The 18,906-nt window shown below is 55.5% G+C and overlaps 9 protein-coding genes across 9 annotated transcripts; 3 read left to right on the forward strand and 6 right to left on the reverse strand.

Annotated features, from left to right (window-relative positions):
* Positions 1-163: 163 nt before the first annotated feature.
* B0T26DRAFT_717078 (uncharacterized protein) lies at positions 164-2,308 on the reverse strand. Its single transcript, XM_060442312.1, has 2 exons — positions 543-2,308; positions 164-450 (listed from the first exon to the last, which is right to left on the reverse strand). Exon 1 carries the CDS (start codon positions 2,040-2,042, stop codon positions 663-665), a length of 1,380 nt encoding a protein of 459 aa, XP_060294633.1. The 5' UTR covers positions 2,043-2,308; the 3' UTR covers positions 164-450; positions 543-662.
* A 1,831-nt stretch (positions 2,309-4,139) lies between these two features.
* B0T26DRAFT_742078 (uncharacterized protein) lies at positions 4,140-5,163 on the reverse strand (the record flags this gene model as incomplete). The annotated part of the gene is made up of 2 exons (XM_060444059.1): positions 4,140-4,624; positions 4,746-5,163. The coding sequence occupies 2 exons, from the start codon at positions 5,161-5,163 to the stop codon at positions 4,140-4,142; spliced, it is 903 nt and encodes a 300-aa protein (XP_060294634.1).
* A 1,034-nt stretch (positions 5,164-6,197) lies between these two features.
* Positions 6,198-7,005, forward strand: B0T26DRAFT_742073 (uncharacterized protein; the record flags this gene model as incomplete). The annotated part of the gene is made up of 2 exons (XM_060444058.1): positions 6,198-6,581; positions 6,775-7,005. The coding sequence occupies 2 exons, from the start codon at positions 6,198-6,200 to the stop codon at positions 7,003-7,005; spliced, it is 615 nt and encodes a 204-aa protein (XP_060294635.1).
* Positions 7,006-7,557: 552 nt separating this feature from the next.
* B0T26DRAFT_648601 (uncharacterized protein) lies at positions 7,558-8,233 on the reverse strand (the record flags this gene model as incomplete). Its single annotated transcript, XM_060438013.1, has 2 exons — positions 7,558-7,647; positions 7,829-8,233. 2 exons carry the CDS (start codon positions 8,231-8,233, stop codon positions 7,558-7,560), a joined length of 495 nt encoding a protein of 164 aa, XP_060294636.1.
* Positions 8,234-11,796: 3,563 nt separating this feature from the next.
* B0T26DRAFT_649684 (uncharacterized protein) lies at positions 11,797-12,003 on the reverse strand (the record flags this gene model as incomplete). Its single annotated transcript, XM_060438111.1, has 1 exon — positions 11,797-12,003. A coding segment is annotated over one exon (207 nt), but the record flags the coding sequence as incomplete, so codon positions are not given.
* Positions 12,004-12,759: 756 nt separating this feature from the next.
* B0T26DRAFT_781965 (uncharacterized protein) lies at positions 12,760-13,680 on the reverse strand (the record flags this gene model as incomplete). The annotated part of the gene is made up of 1 exon (XM_060446716.1): positions 12,760-13,680. A coding segment is annotated over one exon (921 nt), but the record flags the coding sequence as incomplete, so codon positions are not given.
* A 1,887-nt stretch (positions 13,681-15,567) lies between these two features.
* B0T26DRAFT_857906 (uncharacterized protein) lies at positions 15,568-16,634 on the forward strand. The gene is made up of 2 exons (XM_060447709.1): positions 15,568-16,150; positions 16,261-16,634. The coding sequence occupies exons 1-2, from the start codon at positions 15,746-15,748 to the stop codon at positions 16,345-16,347; spliced, it is 492 nt and encodes a 163-aa protein (XP_060294639.1). The 5' UTR covers positions 15,568-15,745; the 3' UTR covers positions 16,348-16,634.
* A 1,094-nt stretch (positions 16,635-17,728) lies between these two features.
* B0T26DRAFT_649311 (uncharacterized protein) lies at positions 17,729-18,136 on the forward strand (the record flags this gene model as incomplete). The annotated part of the gene is made up of 1 exon (XM_060438076.1): positions 17,729-18,136. One exon carries the CDS (start codon positions 17,729-17,731, stop codon positions 18,134-18,136), a length of 408 nt encoding a protein of 135 aa, XP_060294640.1.
* Positions 17,996-18,903, reverse strand: B0T26DRAFT_717084 (uncharacterized protein). The gene has a single exon (XM_060442313.1). It carries the CDS (start codon positions 18,485-18,487, stop codon positions 18,152-18,154), a length of 336 nt encoding a protein of 111 aa, XP_060294641.1. The 5' UTR covers positions 18,488-18,903; the 3' UTR covers positions 17,996-18,151.
* Positions 18,904-18,906: the final 3 nt, after the last annotated feature.

The following is an 18,906-nucleotide window of genomic DNA, read 5'->3' on the forward strand; positions in this document are numbered from 1 at the left end:
CTTTCTATTGATTGCACCTGGACTAGCCTAGTTAAGGTACGTTGTTGCTTCCAACACTAGAAAATGCCTTATTTACTGATACGCTCAATGGTGCGCTTATGGTGATCCTGTTTAGTTACCCCCAAAGCCATTGCGCGGCGACAGGGTAATCAATTAGATAATTAGCTATTTTGTGCTGCTCTATCTATCGTGCTCGCCGTGTTGCCGTTTTCGTGGCGGCTTTTGTGGTGTCACGTCGGTCTGGTTGCTCGCCCATCTAGAATATGGCTGGGCCCGAGAGCAGCTTCTGGGACAGTGTTAGAGCTGCTGGGGATATGGAACTTGTATATTTTGCCTATGGTGACGGTTGCGGTGGTGGTGGCGCTGCGGCTGATGGCCAGCTACTAGGTTGCAGCCACCTTGTCGCGGTGTCTACGGTAGGGTAGGTACCTACCTTTGCGAATGCCGTCGCTAATTAGGTAGGCCATGGGCCAATGCAAGTCTTAGCTCAAGGAAAGGAAGCGCGTACGTGAGGAACACTGGTAATTATATTAATTACATACCAAGTGCATATTCCGAGGGTACGAGCCCGGCCGCTGGTTTCCAAATCCGCCGGCCTGGCATTGGCGTTGGGTAGGAGATGCGCTGGATAGAATGCCCGGGATACCCAACTACCCACTCGGTCAAGTGCTAGATCCTTCGACATGCAAGAATACGTTGTTGGTCTTCTGGCCGTCCCCTTTCCTACGGCAGCACACGGCCTTCAAGGCTTCCCTCACCCCGGCTACCACACCACTCCCGCCGCAAACAGATATTCCGAGGCGGCCACAGGTTGAGTCCATGATATGGTCGAGATACTGGTCTAGGTCCGGCCGTCCCTTGATGCGAAAAAAATAGCCAGCGGATGATTCATCCTTGGCGCCATTATGATGCGGGTCGAGTATAGCCATGTCTTGCTCTTCGTCCGACGGTGAATCGAGGCTCTGCGTCAAGAGCGACCTAATATCCGACTCGGCCGAGCTTCGAAGGAGCCCCCCCGGTTCGTCGATTTGCGGAGTCGGGTATTCGCCGTCGTCCAGTGCATCGGCTTGAGCGAGCAGCGGCTCGTATCTGTCCATGTGACTGTGCGCATCATCGGATCCGGCCGCATCCGGCGACGCGGCGGCATGTTCTGGACGTGCGCCGCCCGTCACCGCAATGGTGACGTCGACAACTATACCGGATGCCGTGAAGTCTTGCATTAGCTGACGCAGCCGGCGGACGTAAAAGTCAAGCTCAGCCCTTTCTCGAGCTAGCATGAGAATGTGGAGGCGACGGACTGCTGGCGGCGCTTTGGAGCCGAGGGGCGCCAGAGACTGCACAATGGGCAAGGTGAAGGAGGCCCCCGTAGATGCAGATATGCAGACGACGGTTTCGAAGCGCTCGAACCCGGGAGGTCTTCCAAACGGCCCGGATACAAAGAGCCTGAGCCGTTGCGGCTGCCCCCCTCCTCCGCCGCCGCCTGGCTCACTAGCTCGTGCATGTCGATTCATGCTCTCGGTGAAGCTGCCTTTGGTGCGCATCATAAGCACGATGCGGCGGCAGGACCCGGCGGCTCCTGGGCCCGGAGAGGAGCTGCTGGCGATGGTGAAGGGGTGTGTGGACTGCCACCAGAACATGGGCGCCCAGATGGACACATACTGTCCCGGGGCCCAGTCAAAATGGACACCGTTGACCTCGAGCACGGACAGGCCATGGCCGATGGCAACGACGTTTGCCTCGTATCCGAGACTATGAGTGTGCCGGCCATTGCAGCACGGCGGGCGCCTGAGGTGGAGGTTTCGATAGGCAAACTGGAGCCAGGACGTGGCGGAGTCCGCGGCGGAGGCGGCGAAAGCGCAGTAGGCGTAGAATCTGTGGCCCCGCGGTAGATGGCAGTACAGGAGAGAGACAAAGGCTAGGGAGGAGGCTCGGTGCTGCAGCACAAAAAAGCCAAAGAAACGGCGCCTCAGCGGGAGGAGAGAGCTCAAGGCCGTCCAGACCAAGACTGCCCCCGCAGCAAAGCCGTACTTGACCCGGGGCATGATGCGCAGCTCGGTCCAGAAGAAGTCACTCGCAACCCACTCGGCGACAAACAGGATCCCGTGGGCCGCGGACCACAGGCAAACAGTTCTCGCCACGCAGTGGTGCACCCAGTTGACGCGGCGGTCCGACACGCCGGCCGCAAAGGCCGCCACGTTCGGCCGTGAAGCGAGCACCAAGACGAGCGGGACCTGGGCGAGGGCGACCCAGCCGGCGCGGAAGGCTAAGGCCTCAACCGTGGCCGCGCCGTGCCCGGGGTCGACGGAGCGGAACAGGGTCAGGAAAAGACAAAACCCCCAGTACGCCAGGACGGCCAGGCACTTATGCTGCTGCTGCTGCCGCAGCCCTCCCAACCATGTGTGAAACCCGTGCCGCCCCGAGGTGATAGGTCGCCGTTGTCGTTGTCGTCGGCTGCGGCTGGGAGGAGGGAGTAAGCGACGGTCCAAGGGTATGTATGGCGGGGGGAGCACAAGTAGCTAACTATATAGTACTGCCTGACAATCTATTACACCTACGCACACGCACACGCACACGCACACGCAACCAGACAGAGACAGAGACACAGACACACACAGAGGCCGATAATTATCTGGTGAACATACTTGATATGATGGGGCCACCACGGCCACCTCGCTCTCCAAAACCTCCACAGTAAGGCGGGTGCGAGCAGGGCGGCGACAGGAATCCAAAATGCCGCGGCCAATAACCGGTGATCGGCGGCGCGAAAAGGCGATGGCGGCGGTGGACTCGGACTGCCGCCGCCGCCGTCGTCGTCGGCCACCATGTCTCGCGCGCGCGCGCGGCGCTGCTGGCCGGCCGGGGGGGAGGGGCAAGGCCTGGATAAAGTAATTAGGTACTGTACCTACGTCCTAATTATAATACCTTGCGTATGCGTCCGGACTGCCGACTTGTTGTTAGCGGGGGATGTTAATTATTACTTTGACAATGTGTGTGGCGTGTAATTATGTGCGTCATAAAGACAAGTAGGCTGGTAGGGTGGCCATGGAGGTACCCTACCTTTAGTAATTAGGTGAAGAAGGGGCCGGGTTAAAAAGGAGTCGAAAAAGAGCTCGGCCGGGTACGAACAAGCACGACCACAGAGTCTCGGGAAGGCAGGCAGGCAGGCAGGTAGGCAGGCGTGTAGGAAGGAGGCGTGTAGGAATGGAGGAGTGTAGGCGTGTAGGAATGGAGAAGTGTAGGCGTGGGGAGAGAGCAAAGGATTGATCAAGTACATATAGGCGGCTTGGCAATTTAAAAGATCGGAGGTCGTAATGTGCTCAAATAGCCTCTCATGCCTGTCGTCTTTGAGTCCTCTCCCTCTCCACTCCCACCTAAAGAAAAAGGAAATGAAACTGAAAAGGAAAATGAAAAGGAAAAGAAAAAGGAAAAGGAAAAAGAAAAAAAAAGAAGGAAAAAAACGAAAGAAAAACGCCCCCCACCAAATCGATATTTCCATCCGCGCAAAATTCCCCGTCCAAGTCGGCTTACAAAACAGCTCGCATGATACTTGACATGCCAGCTCAGCCTTAATCCCACATTTAAATACCCAAGGTAGGTAGGTTGTTCGTGGTATTCCGGAATGGTTTGTAGTAGTACTACTGTGGGGGGGGGGTAATGGTTTTCATTGATTGTCTACAGAAGTAATCAAGGTTTCTGAGGGGCTGGTTTTGGTGAATCGGCGCGCAGGCCCTCGTGCGCTCACGTACCACGTGAGCCGGCACGTGCCTGGCGCTACCTCCTGTCGGAAGGAGCCGCATCTGAGCCACAAGTGGGCGCAGGTGGCGCACATGCTAGACCACTTACAGCCTAGGCTGTGTCAACCGAATGCCGCATAAATACGGTATCTAGGCTATGCCCACCTTTCTTTATACAAGCACTCTTTTGCCCTCAATTAATGCAGCGTTGTATGTGACACCTCCCTCCTGCAACAAAAGTACGGTCATGAATGCCGCTGTTCCAACATAGGTAAATACTCCCAAGTCAAGTCAAATCAAATCCCCTGCCCAAACAAACACCCCCCTCCCCCCCTCCCCCCCGCAGACCCAAGACCAGCCGACAAACCATAGCTAGCCGCTGCCGCCGCCGGCTTTGACATGAAATCACACGCCGATGGGGCCGGCGAGCAGCAGCGACAGCAGCCCTAGAGCAGCAGCAGCAGCGACAACACGGCCGGCGACGGTGGCGCTGGCGCTGGCGCTGGCGCTGGCCGTGACGACGGGCAGCTTGGACGAGGTTGTCGTGGTGGTGGCATTGCCGCTGGCAGCAGCAGCAGAGGAAACGATGCTCGTCGTCGCCGTCGTCGTCGTCGCCGCCGCCGACGACGACGACGTGTGCACGTGTGAGTGGGAGTGGCCGTCCGAGGGCACGCTCGACGATGCTTTGAAAGAAGTTGCCGGAGCCGAGGTGGCGGTAGCGGCGGCGGCGGTGGTGCTGGTGGTGAACGAGGCAGCAGCAGGTGCGCTCGTGGAGCTGCTCTTGGACGGCGTGGGGCCAGCGGCCGGGATCATGGGGCCAATGCTGACGCCGGACGACGTGGTGCAGTCGCCCGGGACAGCATCGGGCCCGCCGGTAACGAACTTGATGGCTGCGCACTAATTATCAAGAAACCACCCTCCCGACGTGGCTGGTTAGCAAGCAAGCAAGCAAGCAGTGATGAGACATAGGCCGGCCCTTGCTTGGCGTTGTTGTTATTGTTGCTTGGCCACCGAACCGAGAGAGGAAAAAGGGGCTTGCCTGGTATAGGTCGCCGTCGGGCCCATGCTGGATGACCTGCAGCACGGCGTCCTGATCGGCCCAGGCTGCGAAGCCCGGGACCTTGGCGAAGCACACGTTGCCCACGCCCTTCTGGGCAAAGGTCTGCACCAGAGGCAGCCAGGTGGTGGGGGCGCTGAGCAGGGCGACGTTGAGCTCCCACGTGACCGACGTGTGGGTGGAGAGGACGCCGACGTTGCCGCCGTTGACGCTCCACCCCGAGACGCCCTTGGACCGGTCGGTCGGGTCGAAGGAGCCGCACGGCCCCGTGGCCTCGAGCTCGTCGTCAAAGCCCAGGCTCGTGGGAATCTGCAGCACGAAGTGCGCACTCGCGCTCACGGCTAGGCCGAGCAGAGCCAGGCTGGAGAGCATGGCGGCGCAGCTGTCTTGGTTGTGCGTGCGTGCTAAAGAAAGAAGAGCAAAGAAAAGAAGAAAAGAGCGTGCCGCTTGGGTGGTGGGGCGACGGGTCCTCGGTGCTGGAGCCGGAGCTGGAGCCGGAGCTGCTGAGCTTGAGCTTCTGGAACAGCGGTGAGGATGGACGCGGGCAAAAAAAAAAAAACGAGTGTGGTGTGGTTGGAGGTAGGAAAGGTGGTTGTTGGTCTTTTGTGGTGGGAGCCTGGGAGTAGGTGATGATGATGCCTAGATGGGGTGGGCGGCGCAGAGGGAAATAGTAACACGCGTGAGCACAATTATGCAGGGCCCGGGCACGCACGCACGCATGCACGGAGGTAGCTAGGTAGGTAGGTAGAGCCGGACTGGTCTTCACCGTGTTTGTTTCGTTTGCGATAATTAAACGAAACTTGCTCATTGTGTGCCGGGGTAGTGTCAAATGGGGCATGGAGCACAGGGCTGCTGCATGTATGTTCATGTACATAGAGTAATTATCTTGGCGCTCCCCTCTCAAGGCTGGTTGTGAGCAATATTTACTGGGGGGGTTGGGGTTGGGGGGTTATGATGGACAGAGGCTGGACGCGTGTGGCAGAAAGCAGCAACAGGGGTGTTTCTTTTTTGGGTCCGTTCTCTTCCTTTTCAAATTAATTACCTGAGCCGCATGTTGCTTGCTCTCTCAGCCTGTTCGCCACATGGAGCCTTGGCCGTGGCATGTTAATTATTAGTCTAGGTAGAGGGGTGGGTATGTAATTATTGTTCAAGACTCGACTCGCCCGGGCCAGCCTAGCCTAGCTCAGCCTATCGTCTCTCGAGTCTCTCGGCAGCCTGCCATGTCCCCCACTCGTTCGCTAACTATCTTCTCAAGTCTTTCAAGTCTCTCAAGTCTCTCTCGTCTCTCTCGTCTCTCTCGTCTCTCTCTCCTCCCTCAGCTCCCCCCGCCCACCCTCAACGTTGTTGACCTCTCTGGCTCCGCGCCCGTCTCTCTCGCAAGGACCATAAACTAGCTGTTGCCCAGCATGTTCCCGATCCGCCTCTTAGCCCTTGCGGCCCTCACCGAGGCGCACTTTGTGTTGCAGGTGCCAACGTCGCTCGGCTTCAGCGATGTGTTGGAAGGCACCGCGCCCTGCGGCAGTTTCGACATAAGCAGCCGCGCTGGCGAGTCCAGCTGGCCGCTTGCTGGCGCCCCCTTCCAGCTCATCACCACGCACCCGCAGTCCGACTGGCAGATCAGGGCGGCACTGCTAAACGACACGGCCAACTTCCAGCCGCTGGTGCCCGTCGTCAGCCAACAGGGCACCGGCACCTTCTGCCTGCCCGCCGTCCCGGGCATCGCCGCATGGGAGGGCCAGGATGCCGTGCTCCAGGCGATCCAGCACTCGGCCGATGGCGAGTTGTACCAGGTGCGCCCGCCGCCGCCGCCGCCGCCGCCACCGCCACCGCCGCCGCCGCGCCGCGCCCCGACTCCCTTCTCCCCCGTTGGGCAAAACGGCCGCTCCTGCAAGGATGGGCGGTGACAAGAGTGCCCGGTCATGATTACCTTTGATATGATCATGGTTTGCTGACTTGCCGCGTATTGAATTACCTGCCATCTAGTGTGCCGCCATCAAGTTCGTCCCGGGCTCTGCAGCCGCCGGCCCCCAGTCCTGCAAGAATTCCACAAACGTCAGCGCCTCCTTTAAGCCCGGCTCCACCGCCTCGTCGCCAGGCAATTCCAGCACGACGACATCGCACAAGTCTGCCGCCGAGAAGTCGTGGGCCGATCCGGCCTCGGGCCCGCTGATGCTGGCGGCGCCGCTGCTGACATGGCTGGCGGTGCTCTATTAACTAGGACAGTGCTCTACCTGGTATCTATCTGAATCAGTAGGACAGTGTTTTAGGCAGTGGCAGTGGCAGTGGCAGTGGCAATGGCAATGGCAGTGGAAGTGGCAATGGCAGTTAGCAATTGAAGTACAATTACCTACCAACCTACCTAGCCCAGAAATCACTCGCGTCTTAGTCTCATATATCTTACCTTACCTGGGTAACTAAGGGAGGTACGCAGCCACCGTGCAGGGACCAAGCAGGGTTATCCTATCCATCTGTTGGGATTGTCGGCTAGGTAGCTAAGGTACCTAGGTAATTATATATGCTGTAGGCCAACGAGCAGCAGGGCAATGTCAACCTATGTAAGGTACCTTGCCTTAGCTATACCATTGACGCACGAGACGAGGTTCTGCCGTTGCGCGCCTGGGCCCAGTCCCTGTTTCTTGGAATTCCCCCTCCCTCCTCAGAGCTAGGGTAGCCACAGCTCACATCTTTTCCACTTTCCCACTCCGCCAAAGCCGCCACCAACCAGCCGCCGTCCATCCGAACGACCACCCCCATGTGGCCTATGAATTACAGCCAGTGAGCTGCGATTACTGTGTCGTTGATGCAGCCGGCTGGCGGGGAGGCCGGACCGCCATGAACAAACTTGACGGCGGCGCACTGTCACATCTCGCAGTCAGCAGGTAGGCAGGTAGGCAAGTAGGGGCGTGTGTGTGTGTGTGTGTGTGTGTGTGTGTGTGTGTGTGTGTGTGTGTATGTGTGTGTGTGTATGTATGTATGTATGTATGTATGTATGTATGTATGTATGTATGTGTCAATACGCAGGTAAGTAATTAGTTACCTGGTAGAGGTCGCCATCGTCGCCGTGCTGGACGACCTGCAGCACGCCACGCTTTCCCGCCCACGACGCCTTGACGGGGATGGCGGGCTCGCAGAAGTCGCCGACGCCCGTCTGCGACAGCACCCTGTTGACGCGCACCCAGTGGCCGAGGTCGCTCAGCAGCGCGGCCTTGAACTCCCACGTCGCCTCGCTGTGCGTCGTGAGCACGCTCACGGCCGAGCCCTCGACCGGCCACAGCGTCACGTTGTTGCGGCTGTGCGCGTTAAAGCCCCCGCACGGGAACTCGCCCTCTGCCTCGTCGTCGAACCCGAGGCTGGTGGGGATCTGCAAGACAAAGTGCGCCTTGCACACGCTTGCCAGGCCGGCGAAGAGGACCAAGGCCTGAGTGAGCACCGAGGGCTGCATTTTTTTTTCGGACGTGCTAGTAACCGGGCTTACTCGCGGGTAATTCGTTAAAACAGATGTGGCTGTGGTTGGTTGCCTATAATTATTAAGGAGAATGCTGCGGTGCAAAGTGAGAAAGTGTCCCGGTAATCTCGCCGAAAGCGCCTGCTCAACGGTAATTAACTATCGTGATCATCTTGGAACTGACCCCATCAAATATAATTGCACGAGCTAACTGCACCCTGTCCTGTTGTTGGACACCAATTCTGTACTAAGCAAGTCTAGAGTAATTAGGTAAGTATCACGAGTGGTGCATTGCATTCTACGAAGAGACACAGCACAGCACACGCCCCGCTGCAGCTCTTGGGACTTTCGCAGCAGCTCTTCGGACCTTTCGCAGCAGTAATTACCTAGGCAAGGTAGTCGGCTGAGCGCATATCATCATCAGGACGAACGATACCCCAGCTGCTTCTTTGGGCGTGCGTGATGCAGTCAGCTGGACACTACGGACGGCGGACGGCCGTGCGCACAATATTAATTCTTGAGTACATTTGAGCAACTTGGGGATAGAATATGCCTGCCTGCCTTGCTCGGCCGCAGCTCCGTCAACGCCCTCAATGCAGCTGCAACTTCCCGCTGCACATCTTGGCATTAATTACATGTTACATGTTACATGTTATTATTCGCAGCAAGTCTCACGTCAATTTCTCCAGCCACATCATCGTTATCACATTCGCACCAGGATTAGCTGATGCACTCCACATCTGGGGTAGTGAATATGCCACTCTTCTGTCTTTGAAGGATTGCGAGAGCACGGATAGAGGGGGTGGTGTTGTGTGTCGCAACGCGTGATAAAATAGGTTACCTGACGGGTCAGGAAGGGGTCAGCTGAACGAAGTCTCTTTTTTTTCTTGTTTTTTGCCTCCGGCGGCGCCTGCGGCGAGCTGTCCTCGCTTCGCTCGAGGGAATGGGTGGCTGGCCGAGGGGTGCTAGTTATGTTTAACCAAGTTATAACGACAGCATCTCTTGTATTCGGGAGGAATCTGGTCGTTCGGAGGCTCTTTAGTTATAAGGAGGATCGAGGGTCGGGAGGCTGGCCAGAGGGACCCCGACCGTAGCCATCGCGGCGGCTTGAAAAACACGCGTTCCTAGTGATATATTAGTAAGGATTAATAGGGTCATAATCGTAAAGTATTCGGCGTGCCTGTCCATAGCTAGAAAGCGATAAATCGTACGTGCGATTCGATTGACTGAGGTTGAATTGCGAGATTGAGGAAGAAAGTGGTTTAATTTGGGGGGGGGGGAAGCTGGCTAGAAAGTTGGAGGTACCGCACGGACGGATTGACAGCTATTGTACCTCACGACACAGCAAAGCGGCATTTGACGGCTTAACACGTCCGAGGATTATCCGATCGATCAGTCCCCCGAGTCCATTTCAACACGGACGAAAACTGCCCAATCCCCGGGCGAGAAACTTTCGGCACCTTCACGAAGAGACAGCCTCTCTACGCCACCTCCGGCTTGCAAGCTCGCCTACGGTGACTCCGTTCAGCTGAATAAACCACGTCCCGACCGTCCATCTGTAGACTCCCACTTGACCGTGCCTCAACTCGGACTCTGCAGCAGCGGCCACGGCTTATATAAGAAATAATATTAGGCCCCTGGTCCCCATCACGGCCGACACGCCAGACTATTGACGGCGTGTTTCAAGCAACGAATCGAGTATTCTAATTAATCCCTCTGCACGCTCTCCACAAACGTGATCCTGTACAGGCTGCATAGGCGCTAAGCACTTGCGGCACATCTTTGGTTGATCGGTAATTCCTACAGTAAAAAAAAGCCCTAAAGCCCGGAAAAGCTCGTCAACGTACCCAATCCTTCAAATACATGATGTTATTGGAAGTATCGTCGCCCATTCTATCTATGCGCCGAAGACTAGCTTACCGTTACTGAATGCCCTCTCCGGGTCCGCTGACACAAGTCAACTAGGCCAAAAGCGGAACACCCTGGATGCGGAATTTGCCGTGTAAGACACAAACGCCATCACATCCTTTGCGCAGGTCACACCGCCGAATACGCACAACTGCTTCATTGAACGGTAGTAATTTGTTCTAGCTTACACGGGCGAAAAAGCGCCACCGGCATGTTCCGCAGCTAGGGTGTTCTGCTTTTAGCCCAGTTGACTTAGACCTCAACGCCGTCTTCCTCGACGTGAAACTTCCAGCATGCTCTTTTTGCAAATGGCCTGCCGCCGAGCTTGTGCTTACGGCCGCGAAGACCTTCTCGTAATAGTGATATGCCTAGAACCGCTGCAGGAATGGAAGGTTCGGTAGAAAGGTCGGATTCGGCTGTTTATTTACGTCGTGATAGTTGCATTGCAGCTTCAACGGTGTATTGCAGCTTCAACGGCCTGCCTGGCAGTCAGAGATTTTCCCGGGCCCAGGAAAATACAGGGCTGGTCTTGGTCAAGGAGCGCCCTGGACCTAGGAAACCCGAAAAATCGCCCTAAAAATGGCCTGCCTAATGGGAAATAATTGACATTTCGCTAATTATTTTGGCCCTACGAGTTGGTCGAATTTGACCTCAAAATCGTGTAATTAGTTGCTCTAAATGGCTATACTCGATCGATTGAATTGGATAAATTTGAGCTGGTGCCGGCGCTGGATGGGAGAGACGGTTTAATTAGAAAGAATACCTTTTTAAGCTCAGGCCGTACCATAACAATGTTGCAAGGGAACAAGGCTGTTGACAAGACGGATGAAACAAGCCAGAGGGGAGAATTGGGTTATATGTTCCGAGCGACCAAAGAATGGGAACGAAGCTCTGTTCCCGCTCGGTCCGTTGGCATGAATTCCCCACAGGCGGTGCGCGAATTGCAGTGCACGTGGCGCTCGAATGCAGGGCACGCGATGCATGCGTACATGTAGTGCCTCAGCAGAAGATCGCACATTTCGCGCCCCGCGCAATTGTTTAATTTTTTCATGACAATCTTTCCCAAAATCTTGTCGATTAGATATCACACGCATTTCCCTGCGGTCAGGTGATTGCCCCGAGCACCCCCGCGCACTTTTCGCATCATTTTTTCATAACTCTTCCATGATGACACTGATGACACAGTATGCAGCTCAATGCTAACTGTACTAGCGGTGACCGAATAGGCTTCGCAGTTCTACATGAGGAGTTATGTGGTACGCAAGCTCAAGACAGCCTCATATGACGGCTTTCACTTCGTTGTGCGGCGGATTCTGCCGCCATAAGGCGGTGAGCCAGGACTCAGCTTCTCAATCATGGTAATGGAGCCAAGTTTACCCGGCTCACCCAGGCTAACACCCTGAAAGTGGAGCCCTTGGGTGAGCGCCGGGAAAGCCCCGAACACAAATGCCACGCTATCCATTGCCAGCCGACAGCGTCCGACACGGCCCAGGTTTCGGGTGATGGCAGCAATACCGTCCGCGTCGTACACTGCCTCCTTGGCGACGACCAAAATTGGCCATCACACCAGCGCCGACACTTTCGAGAAATAAAACTTGCAAATTGTTGCCCTGTTGCCCAAGTGTACCTATGCTACCTGCTGCAGTGGATGTCTAGCTGCCCGGCGGAGGCGCAAGACGAATTTCCTTGATCGCTCCTTTGCAGAACTTGATCATGTCCTCAAGAACGTCATGAATCGGTGTGATGTAAACAAGAGCATTCGCCGAGCATCCTTGAGGCGTCTGTCTAGTAAAAAAAAGCCCCACGAGCCGGCCCTCTTTGTCCCAGACAACCGACCCGGAATCACCGCGGGTTGCATATGCAGGGCAGCCCTCGTAATTTGACACGAGGGTTCCAGCCTAGACAAGCGCAAACTCCTCCGAAGGTCCCGGTGAGACGTGTCCATCCTCGGCTATCTTTACATCAGACTTCATACAGCTGAACTTGCCGAGGGTCACAGCGGTGATGGCCCCGACTTTGTAGACCAGGTCGCTATGAGCAAGTCCCCTCAATCCGCCCTCGGCGGGCTCCTGGATAAGCCTACCGTCTGTCGACGATTCCGGCAGGAGATGGACAGAATCGGCGTCGTACTTTTCCGCCCACGCCGTGATGGTGGGTAACCTGTTCTCTCCAATCCGGGCCTTGTCAAGAGGCTTCGCCAGGGCCCAGTCCAAACGGCCGTTGTTCGCTGTACGCCTCTTGTAGCCAGATGCACAAATGACCGTGCCAAGAACGTGGCGGCTGTTGTCAAAAAAAGTAACCATGTCGTCGAGTTGCTCTCTGGCCTGGACTTCGGACGGCGACGTGCGGAATCTCTCCATGAGCCTTTCCCGGTGGTAGACCCCGTGGTTGTGCTTGACACGGGATGGATGCTCTACTATGGGCGCGCTTGCGTCGGGGCTGATTCCTCCGCCGTCCACGTTCTAGAGTTGCGAATCCTTCTTTGGTTCCCCGACCCGAGATACGCCCTTGTCATTGACGGATACTTGGAAGCCGTCGTAGGCGGGGCGGACGACGTGGAAGGCTGTAAGTGCGAGCGTGATGGCTTCAGGGTATCTGGGGGTCTTGACTTGCAGCTAACAGCCTAGCGTCCTAATTAAGGGGGAAAAGAGGTTGCCGTCGCTCCCCGTCACGTAGTTGCTCGCGCCAATATCGGCTCCCAAATTCACTCTGGTCTGGTACGGCATCTCTGGCACCAGCCTCATCTCTCTTTGCCGCGCCTCATTCTCGGCGCGGCTGCGACTGCTGGGTACCAAGGGGAAGGCGCACTGCTCGACAATATTGTGCTCCAGATGGAGTTTCAGGTCGGCATAGGTGATTTGGCCGAGGAATTGTTGGATTTCTCGAACCACAGGCGGCCACTTCGTCTCAAGGCATTCATAGCCGACTGACACATAAACCGTGTCGGGGTTCTCGTCGTCGTCTGCCGAAAAACCTAGCCGGAAGAGCTGGATGGACGTGACATGGCCCGCCGTGGCCGGATGACTCTCCATGATGCTGGCGACCTTGTTCTTGATGAGAGCCCAATCCGTCTCCATCCCGCGTGCGAGGAGCTCGGCAGACACGGGCAAGATATGCTTTCGTCGGCTGTGCTCCTCGGCAATCATCTCGACAGCGATGTCAATCTCTCCGAGATTCCCGCTCTCCACGCGTCTCGAATCGACCAACTTCTTGATCTTGCTAACCGCACGTTCCCATATAGCAGAGCAGCCTTCGTCGAGCCAGCGTGCAACAATCAAGATGGTCGGTTGGCCTATCGTTGGCCCATCGGTCTCAACAAAAGGAGCTCTCGACACAAGCTCAACCGAGACAACCTCTGATACCATTTCCACGGAAAGGATTCGCCTCGCCTCCTTCGTCAGCGTGGCGCCTCCAAGTTCTCGATCAATCGATGCACACTGCTCATCCCATTCCATGCTCAGGGGCAGTGGGCGGGGTGTAGGTGCTGCTACTCGATGATGGACATTGAAGATTGTGAATTCGCCGGCGTCGCTGGAGAGTCGGCAGATGTGGCCTCGGACCGACGAAGGCGTGCGCGCTTCCGACGATCGTCGTCTGACGATGGGGGCGATAGGAATGGGTTGGAGGCCATGATGAGCGACTAAATGTCCATAGCTTAGAGGATGATGAGGCAAAGACCGAGATCCAACGTGCCCGAGATCCGACGTGCCCGATACGTACCACAGACAAGAACTCGGGAACGTTGTAAAACTGATATTGAGTCCTGGTGACGAGAGCAGGAAGAGGGAGGGGGGGGAAAACAGAAAAGGGTTGCGAGAGGAATTTATTCTGGAATTGTGGGGGGCCGGCCCGCTGTTCAAGGTTTGATTGGAAACGTTACTGGAGAACGTACAGACCACCGGAGACTTCGTCCCCGTCCTGTTTTTTTTTTTTTTTTGGTGCGAGCGAGGCGAACCCTCCGGGGGCCCTCCGGGGGCGCCTGCGGCGGGCTGCTCGCTGGGCTCGAAGACCGTGGCAGGTAGCAGTATTGAATTCTTTGTCGCTTCACTCGTCGTTCGGTCGCTCCACATTGCGCATTCACTCGTTTGTGCCGACTGCTTCACGTAATAAGGTTAGTATTCTGTGAGTCTCAAGGACTTCAGCTGACATATCATAGAATACAGTGATGCTGGTCGCATAGAAGGATGGCAAGCCAGAATGCGTTTCAGTCTGAAGAGAGAGTTCCCAAAGGGAACGCATGACAAGGAACAGCAAAGGTAAGCCTAGAATGCCCGAACAAATATATCCGCTTAGAAGCTAATTACCTTCGACAAAGGCCAACACATATCTTATCTGAGCTTTTGCCTAGCCAACCTCTCGTTCTCAATCTGATTCTGTTTATGCTCGCAATATTCATTTAAGGGGGGCATTTAAAAAGTGCAACACAGTGAGCAAGTCTTGGCAGTTAGCCCCTCCCTAATTGATCAACAGTACTGGGAACTTGAATGGGCTGATCACGTTCTAGATCTCTCTGTTTTTCCAGAAATATCTCTAGACAGGCTGACTGAGAAGATTCAGACGGCGTCTACCTTTTGCTTACAGATTAGAGACCTATCATTAAAAGTAGGGACCTATCATTACAAGTAGGGACCTATTATTACAAGTAGGGATAGGATAGCCTGTGAAAATCCACAGTAGTTGCCGAGAAGCCCTTATCCAAGCTACTAGTATACCCTTTACTCGTTTCTTCCATGATGTAATTAGCTAATTAGAGTCTAGGAAATGGCTATTTGAAAGAGGAGTTAATAAAGTTTACTGCACATACAAACCAAACGACCATAACTAGAGATTATCTCAGCTATATTGCAGTTGTAGACGGTCTAGCAAGTTTCTTCAAACTCTGGCGGGGTTGCCCTGCACAATACTGGGCACGTGGGCATTAGCCCCGCCCTGGGATTTCGCCCACACATTTAGCAGGGAGATTACCTCCTCCACGAGTTAGTTAGCCAATGCACACATGCACACATTGTCCACTCCCACATATACCACCATATTAACTCCGTTTGAACTAAACAGGCCCTTAATCTACGAATAAAGCGGCTCTAGATAGAATATCATATGTTTAAAAAAATGGATCAGTTCCTTGTCTCATTCGGCTAGTTGTTCAGGGAAGAGGATAGGTGACCAAGCAGAAACTTCGCAATTTTATTATATTCTGGCAGTTTCTTTAGGTTTTATAGCGCGCTAATTTGGTGGATTGGCAGCTCTAGCCGGATGGTCCAAGAACAAGGCCCCCAGCAGCACACGCAAGCACACGCACTAAGCAGGCTAGAGCGGCCGCAGCACAGGTACATCCATGAAAGGGGAAAGTAAGCAAAACTCGATTCGTAGCTTAAACCAGAGTGTTTTGCTGGTAATTGACCCGTCATCTCCACTGAAAGCCCCACCACAGGATTATCCTCAGGGTTAGGTATACCCCACACTTAGAATCGCGCTTCATAGCTGGTGGCCTTCGGCCTGTAGTTTTTAGAAAGAACAACCCATTCCATACCGTTCTTTTTACCACAACCCATTCCATACCGTTCTTCTCACTACCCAGCAACACCTTAACCCTAATATAACATGCATTTCAAGCTCGGTCTCTCTGGTCTGGCGGCCCTGGCCCAGGTTATCACTCTTGGAGCCTGCCACTACGTCCTCCAATTTCCCATCAGCGTTGGATACACCGACTCGACCGAGGCCACGGCCCCGTGCGGGGGTTACTCGGCAACCAGCCGAACGACTGTGACGGACTGGCCGCTCGGAGGGCTGGCCATCGCCGTCATCACCACCCACTCGTCCGTCACCTGGGAGTACAAGGTGGCCCTGCTGAGCAGCCCGACCGTCTTCGTGAGCTTGACGCCCGTCCTCACCCAGACTGGCGTGGGCCACTTCTGCGAACCCGTAATGCCGGGATACTCGCCCTGGCTGAACCAGGACGCCATCCTCCAGGTCATCCAGCATGCTCCTGATGGGGCTTTGTACCAGGTATTATCTTCAATTTTTCTTCTTCTTCTTTTCTTCTTCTCTTCCGGTACTCCTCGCATTCGTACCTAGATTAGATATCAGCTGACGGGTTGCCCTGTTGTCATCGTCAGTGTGAGGCAATCAAGTTTGTTTCCGGGGCCGCAGCAACGCCCCCGGCGTCGTGTTACAACTCGTCCGTCATCTCGGCGCACTGGTAAATAGAGCAACAAGATCCGGTTAGCCACTCTGGCAAAGTCGGGCGAGCCCCAAATGCCGGAGCCAGCCGCCAGCCTGACTGGCGGGCGAGGGAGGAGGGGGGGTCTACAGAGAGGGTGGCATCATGGTTTGGAGTCACATCGTGATTGTCGTAGTGGGAGGGGGGTTGACAAAACGCGCTGCAGGTTGTAAGTATGATGTGTATGGGTTAATCACACACCCATGCACCGAGCTCTGTCCCTGGGACTTGGGAAGTGAAAAAGAAGAAAAGAAATAAGAGAAAGGTGACTACCTACATATGAAAGCCCTCTTCATCACACCTATCAAGGTTGCTTGGACCCCGGCTACGTGCGTGCATAATTAGGTGTGCGTGTGATGTTGTTGTTTTGAAGTCAATAATTAGGTAACAGGTAACTATCAATGCACCTCCGCCGCAGTGGGACCAGCCATTGTTGTCTTTGGCCGACATTTGGCACGCCTTTGAGAATGTGCACGCCCGTCGTGCTGGCAAGGCGGGGAGACAGACTCGAAGAATTAAGGTAGCTTAGGTTAGGTAGCATCGAGTTCCGGGGTTGTGCGGACCCCTTTTCCCGGTTCCCACCCCCGTTCAGGCGCGTCTCCCCCCTCCAATGGATGTTAGGGTTGGTGTGCTGCGCAGATTATGCACTCTGCAGGCAAATAAATACATGGATACCTGCATATAATACCCTCGAGCCCCTGAGAATTCGTTGGTTGGTGCCGCGGTGCAGACTGCAGAGGCTTGGCGGTGCTGTACCCGACGAGACTTGCTCATTGCTGGCAACTTGTGCCAGAGCCGCGGTACAGTACCGCTGGGCTCCCGTTGCTGGGACTTGGTAGCAAAATGTATGGGAGGGTAAGCACAAGCCCGGTCGAATATTGGAGTGAGGTGCTGTGTAATTGCATACCTAGGTACATACAACCTTGGTATATAATGTGGCGCGAAACACGCTCAAACTATCTCATTCTCAAGGCGCTGCATCGTGATTGATCCTTTGGGCGTTCTTGGCAGGCGAGCCAGAATGCGAGATTCTCCGCGAGCCTGCCGCTCTGAAGGTGTTCGACGGTGATTATCTCTTTTTATTGTTTTTTTTTTTTTTTTTTTTTTTTTTTGCCCTCAGAGAAGTTGCGTGCGAATCTGCCATTGTCTAGCTGGCTGCTGATTGTCTGATTGTGTGCAGCCAGCCGCCTGCGTCGTCGTTGCTGTCCGCTAGGTATAATAAATTGCTGGCTGTCCTGGCGGGACGGAACTAATTAATAACTAAGAAACAGTCCACTCGTCTGCGGCTTTATCCTTTTCCAATAAACGACGAATCCCTTGGATGCGTCGGACTCGCTTCTTGCTAGCCTACGCAGCCTCTCACCATGCGGGTTGTCTTGCCACTCTGGTTGCTCGGCCTCATCGGCCAGAGTGTCGCTCACTTTGTGCTTTTCTCGCCTGTCAGTCTTGGATACGACGACACAAGGGAGACGGAATCTCCATGCGGCTCGTTTGATGCCACGGACCGGTCCACGGGTGTGACAGACTGGCCAGTAGAGGGCTACCCTGTCTCTATACTAACCACCCACGGCTCCGTGACCTGGGAAGCGAATGCCGCTCTCATCAGTGAGGGCGCCATTACCTGGGTGCCGCTGGTCTTGCCCTTCGCGCAGACAGGTGTCGGCGACGTGTGTTTTACTCAGGTTCCCGGAAACCCAGCCTGGGTGGGCCAGGCCGCCGTGGTACAGCTCATCCAGCATGCCCCGGATGGGCTGCTTTATCAGGTAAGATAGATCTGCGCCGTCCGTCTATCCCATTCTCAGGAAACCTACTGCGGGGGGGGAAAGGGTTGCTTGATACTTACAGCCTCTCCAGTGCACCGCCGTGACCTTCGTCGCAGGTGGTCCAACCTCCGTGCCGCCAGATTGCGTGAACGACCCCGCCGTCTCGATAGGGCCCTTGATCCCTCCACCTCGGCCTAGTACATCTAGCACACCGGCGTCGAGCACACTGGCGTCGAGCACACCGGCATCGAGCACACCGGTGTCGAGAACGCCCGGGTCAAGCACACCGGCGTCGAGCACACCCGACTCAAGCACACCGGCGTCAAGCACACCCGAGTCAAGCACACCGGCGTCAAGCATATCCGAGTCAAGCACGCCCGTTTCGATTTCAACGTCTGACACGACTCCAACCCCAGAGTCGTCAGAGACGGCTTCTACCAAGTCGTCAGCGACGCCAACTTTGAGTCCAGAGCCGACATCAACATCAACGCCTACGTCAACGCCACCATCCTCGCATGGCCACGACCACGGGTCAACTACCACGTCGTCTTCCCCAAGCCCAAGCCGTGATCATGGATCGACCAAGGCGTCGGCACATCCTTCGAGCGAGGCTGGCGCCCATGATGGTAGCAGCCGCAACCCCTCGTCGTCGTCGTCGTCGTCGTCGCCATCAGTGACCAAGCCAAGCGCCTCCCCCACCAGGGCGTCAATAACATCTTCTCCAGTGGTCACGGCTGCAGGCGCCCGCCGGTCCGCCATCTTTGGCAGTATGGGCGTCG

The sequence above is a fragment of the Lasiosphaeria miniovina genome, assembly GCF_030549165.1.
Source record: "Lasiosphaeria miniovina strain SMH2392-1A chromosome Unknown B0T26scaffold_5, whole genome shotgun sequence".
NCBI lineage: Eukaryota > Fungi > Ascomycota > Sordariomycetes > Sordariales > Lasiosphaeriaceae > Lasiosphaeria > Lasiosphaeria miniovina.

Bases quoted from the DNA above. Each gene is read 5' to 3' on its own strand.
- B0T26DRAFT_717084 (XM_060442313.1), bottom strand. From the start codon at position 18,487: ATGCTTGACGCCGGTGTGCTTGACTCGGGTGTGCTTGACGCCGGTGTG.
- B0T26DRAFT_717078 (XM_060442312.1), bottom strand. From the start codon at position 2,042: ATGCCCCGGGTCAAGTACGGCTTTGCTGCGGGGGCAGTCTTGGTCTGG.
- B0T26DRAFT_857906 (XM_060447709.1), top strand. From the start codon at position 15,746: ATGCATTTCAAGCTCGGTCTCTCTGGTCTGGCGGCCCTGGCCCAGGTT. The intron at 16,151-16,260 runs GTATTATCTTCA...TGTCATCGTCAG, and splicing joins CTGATGGGGCTTTGTACCAG to TGTGAGGCAATCAAGTTTGT.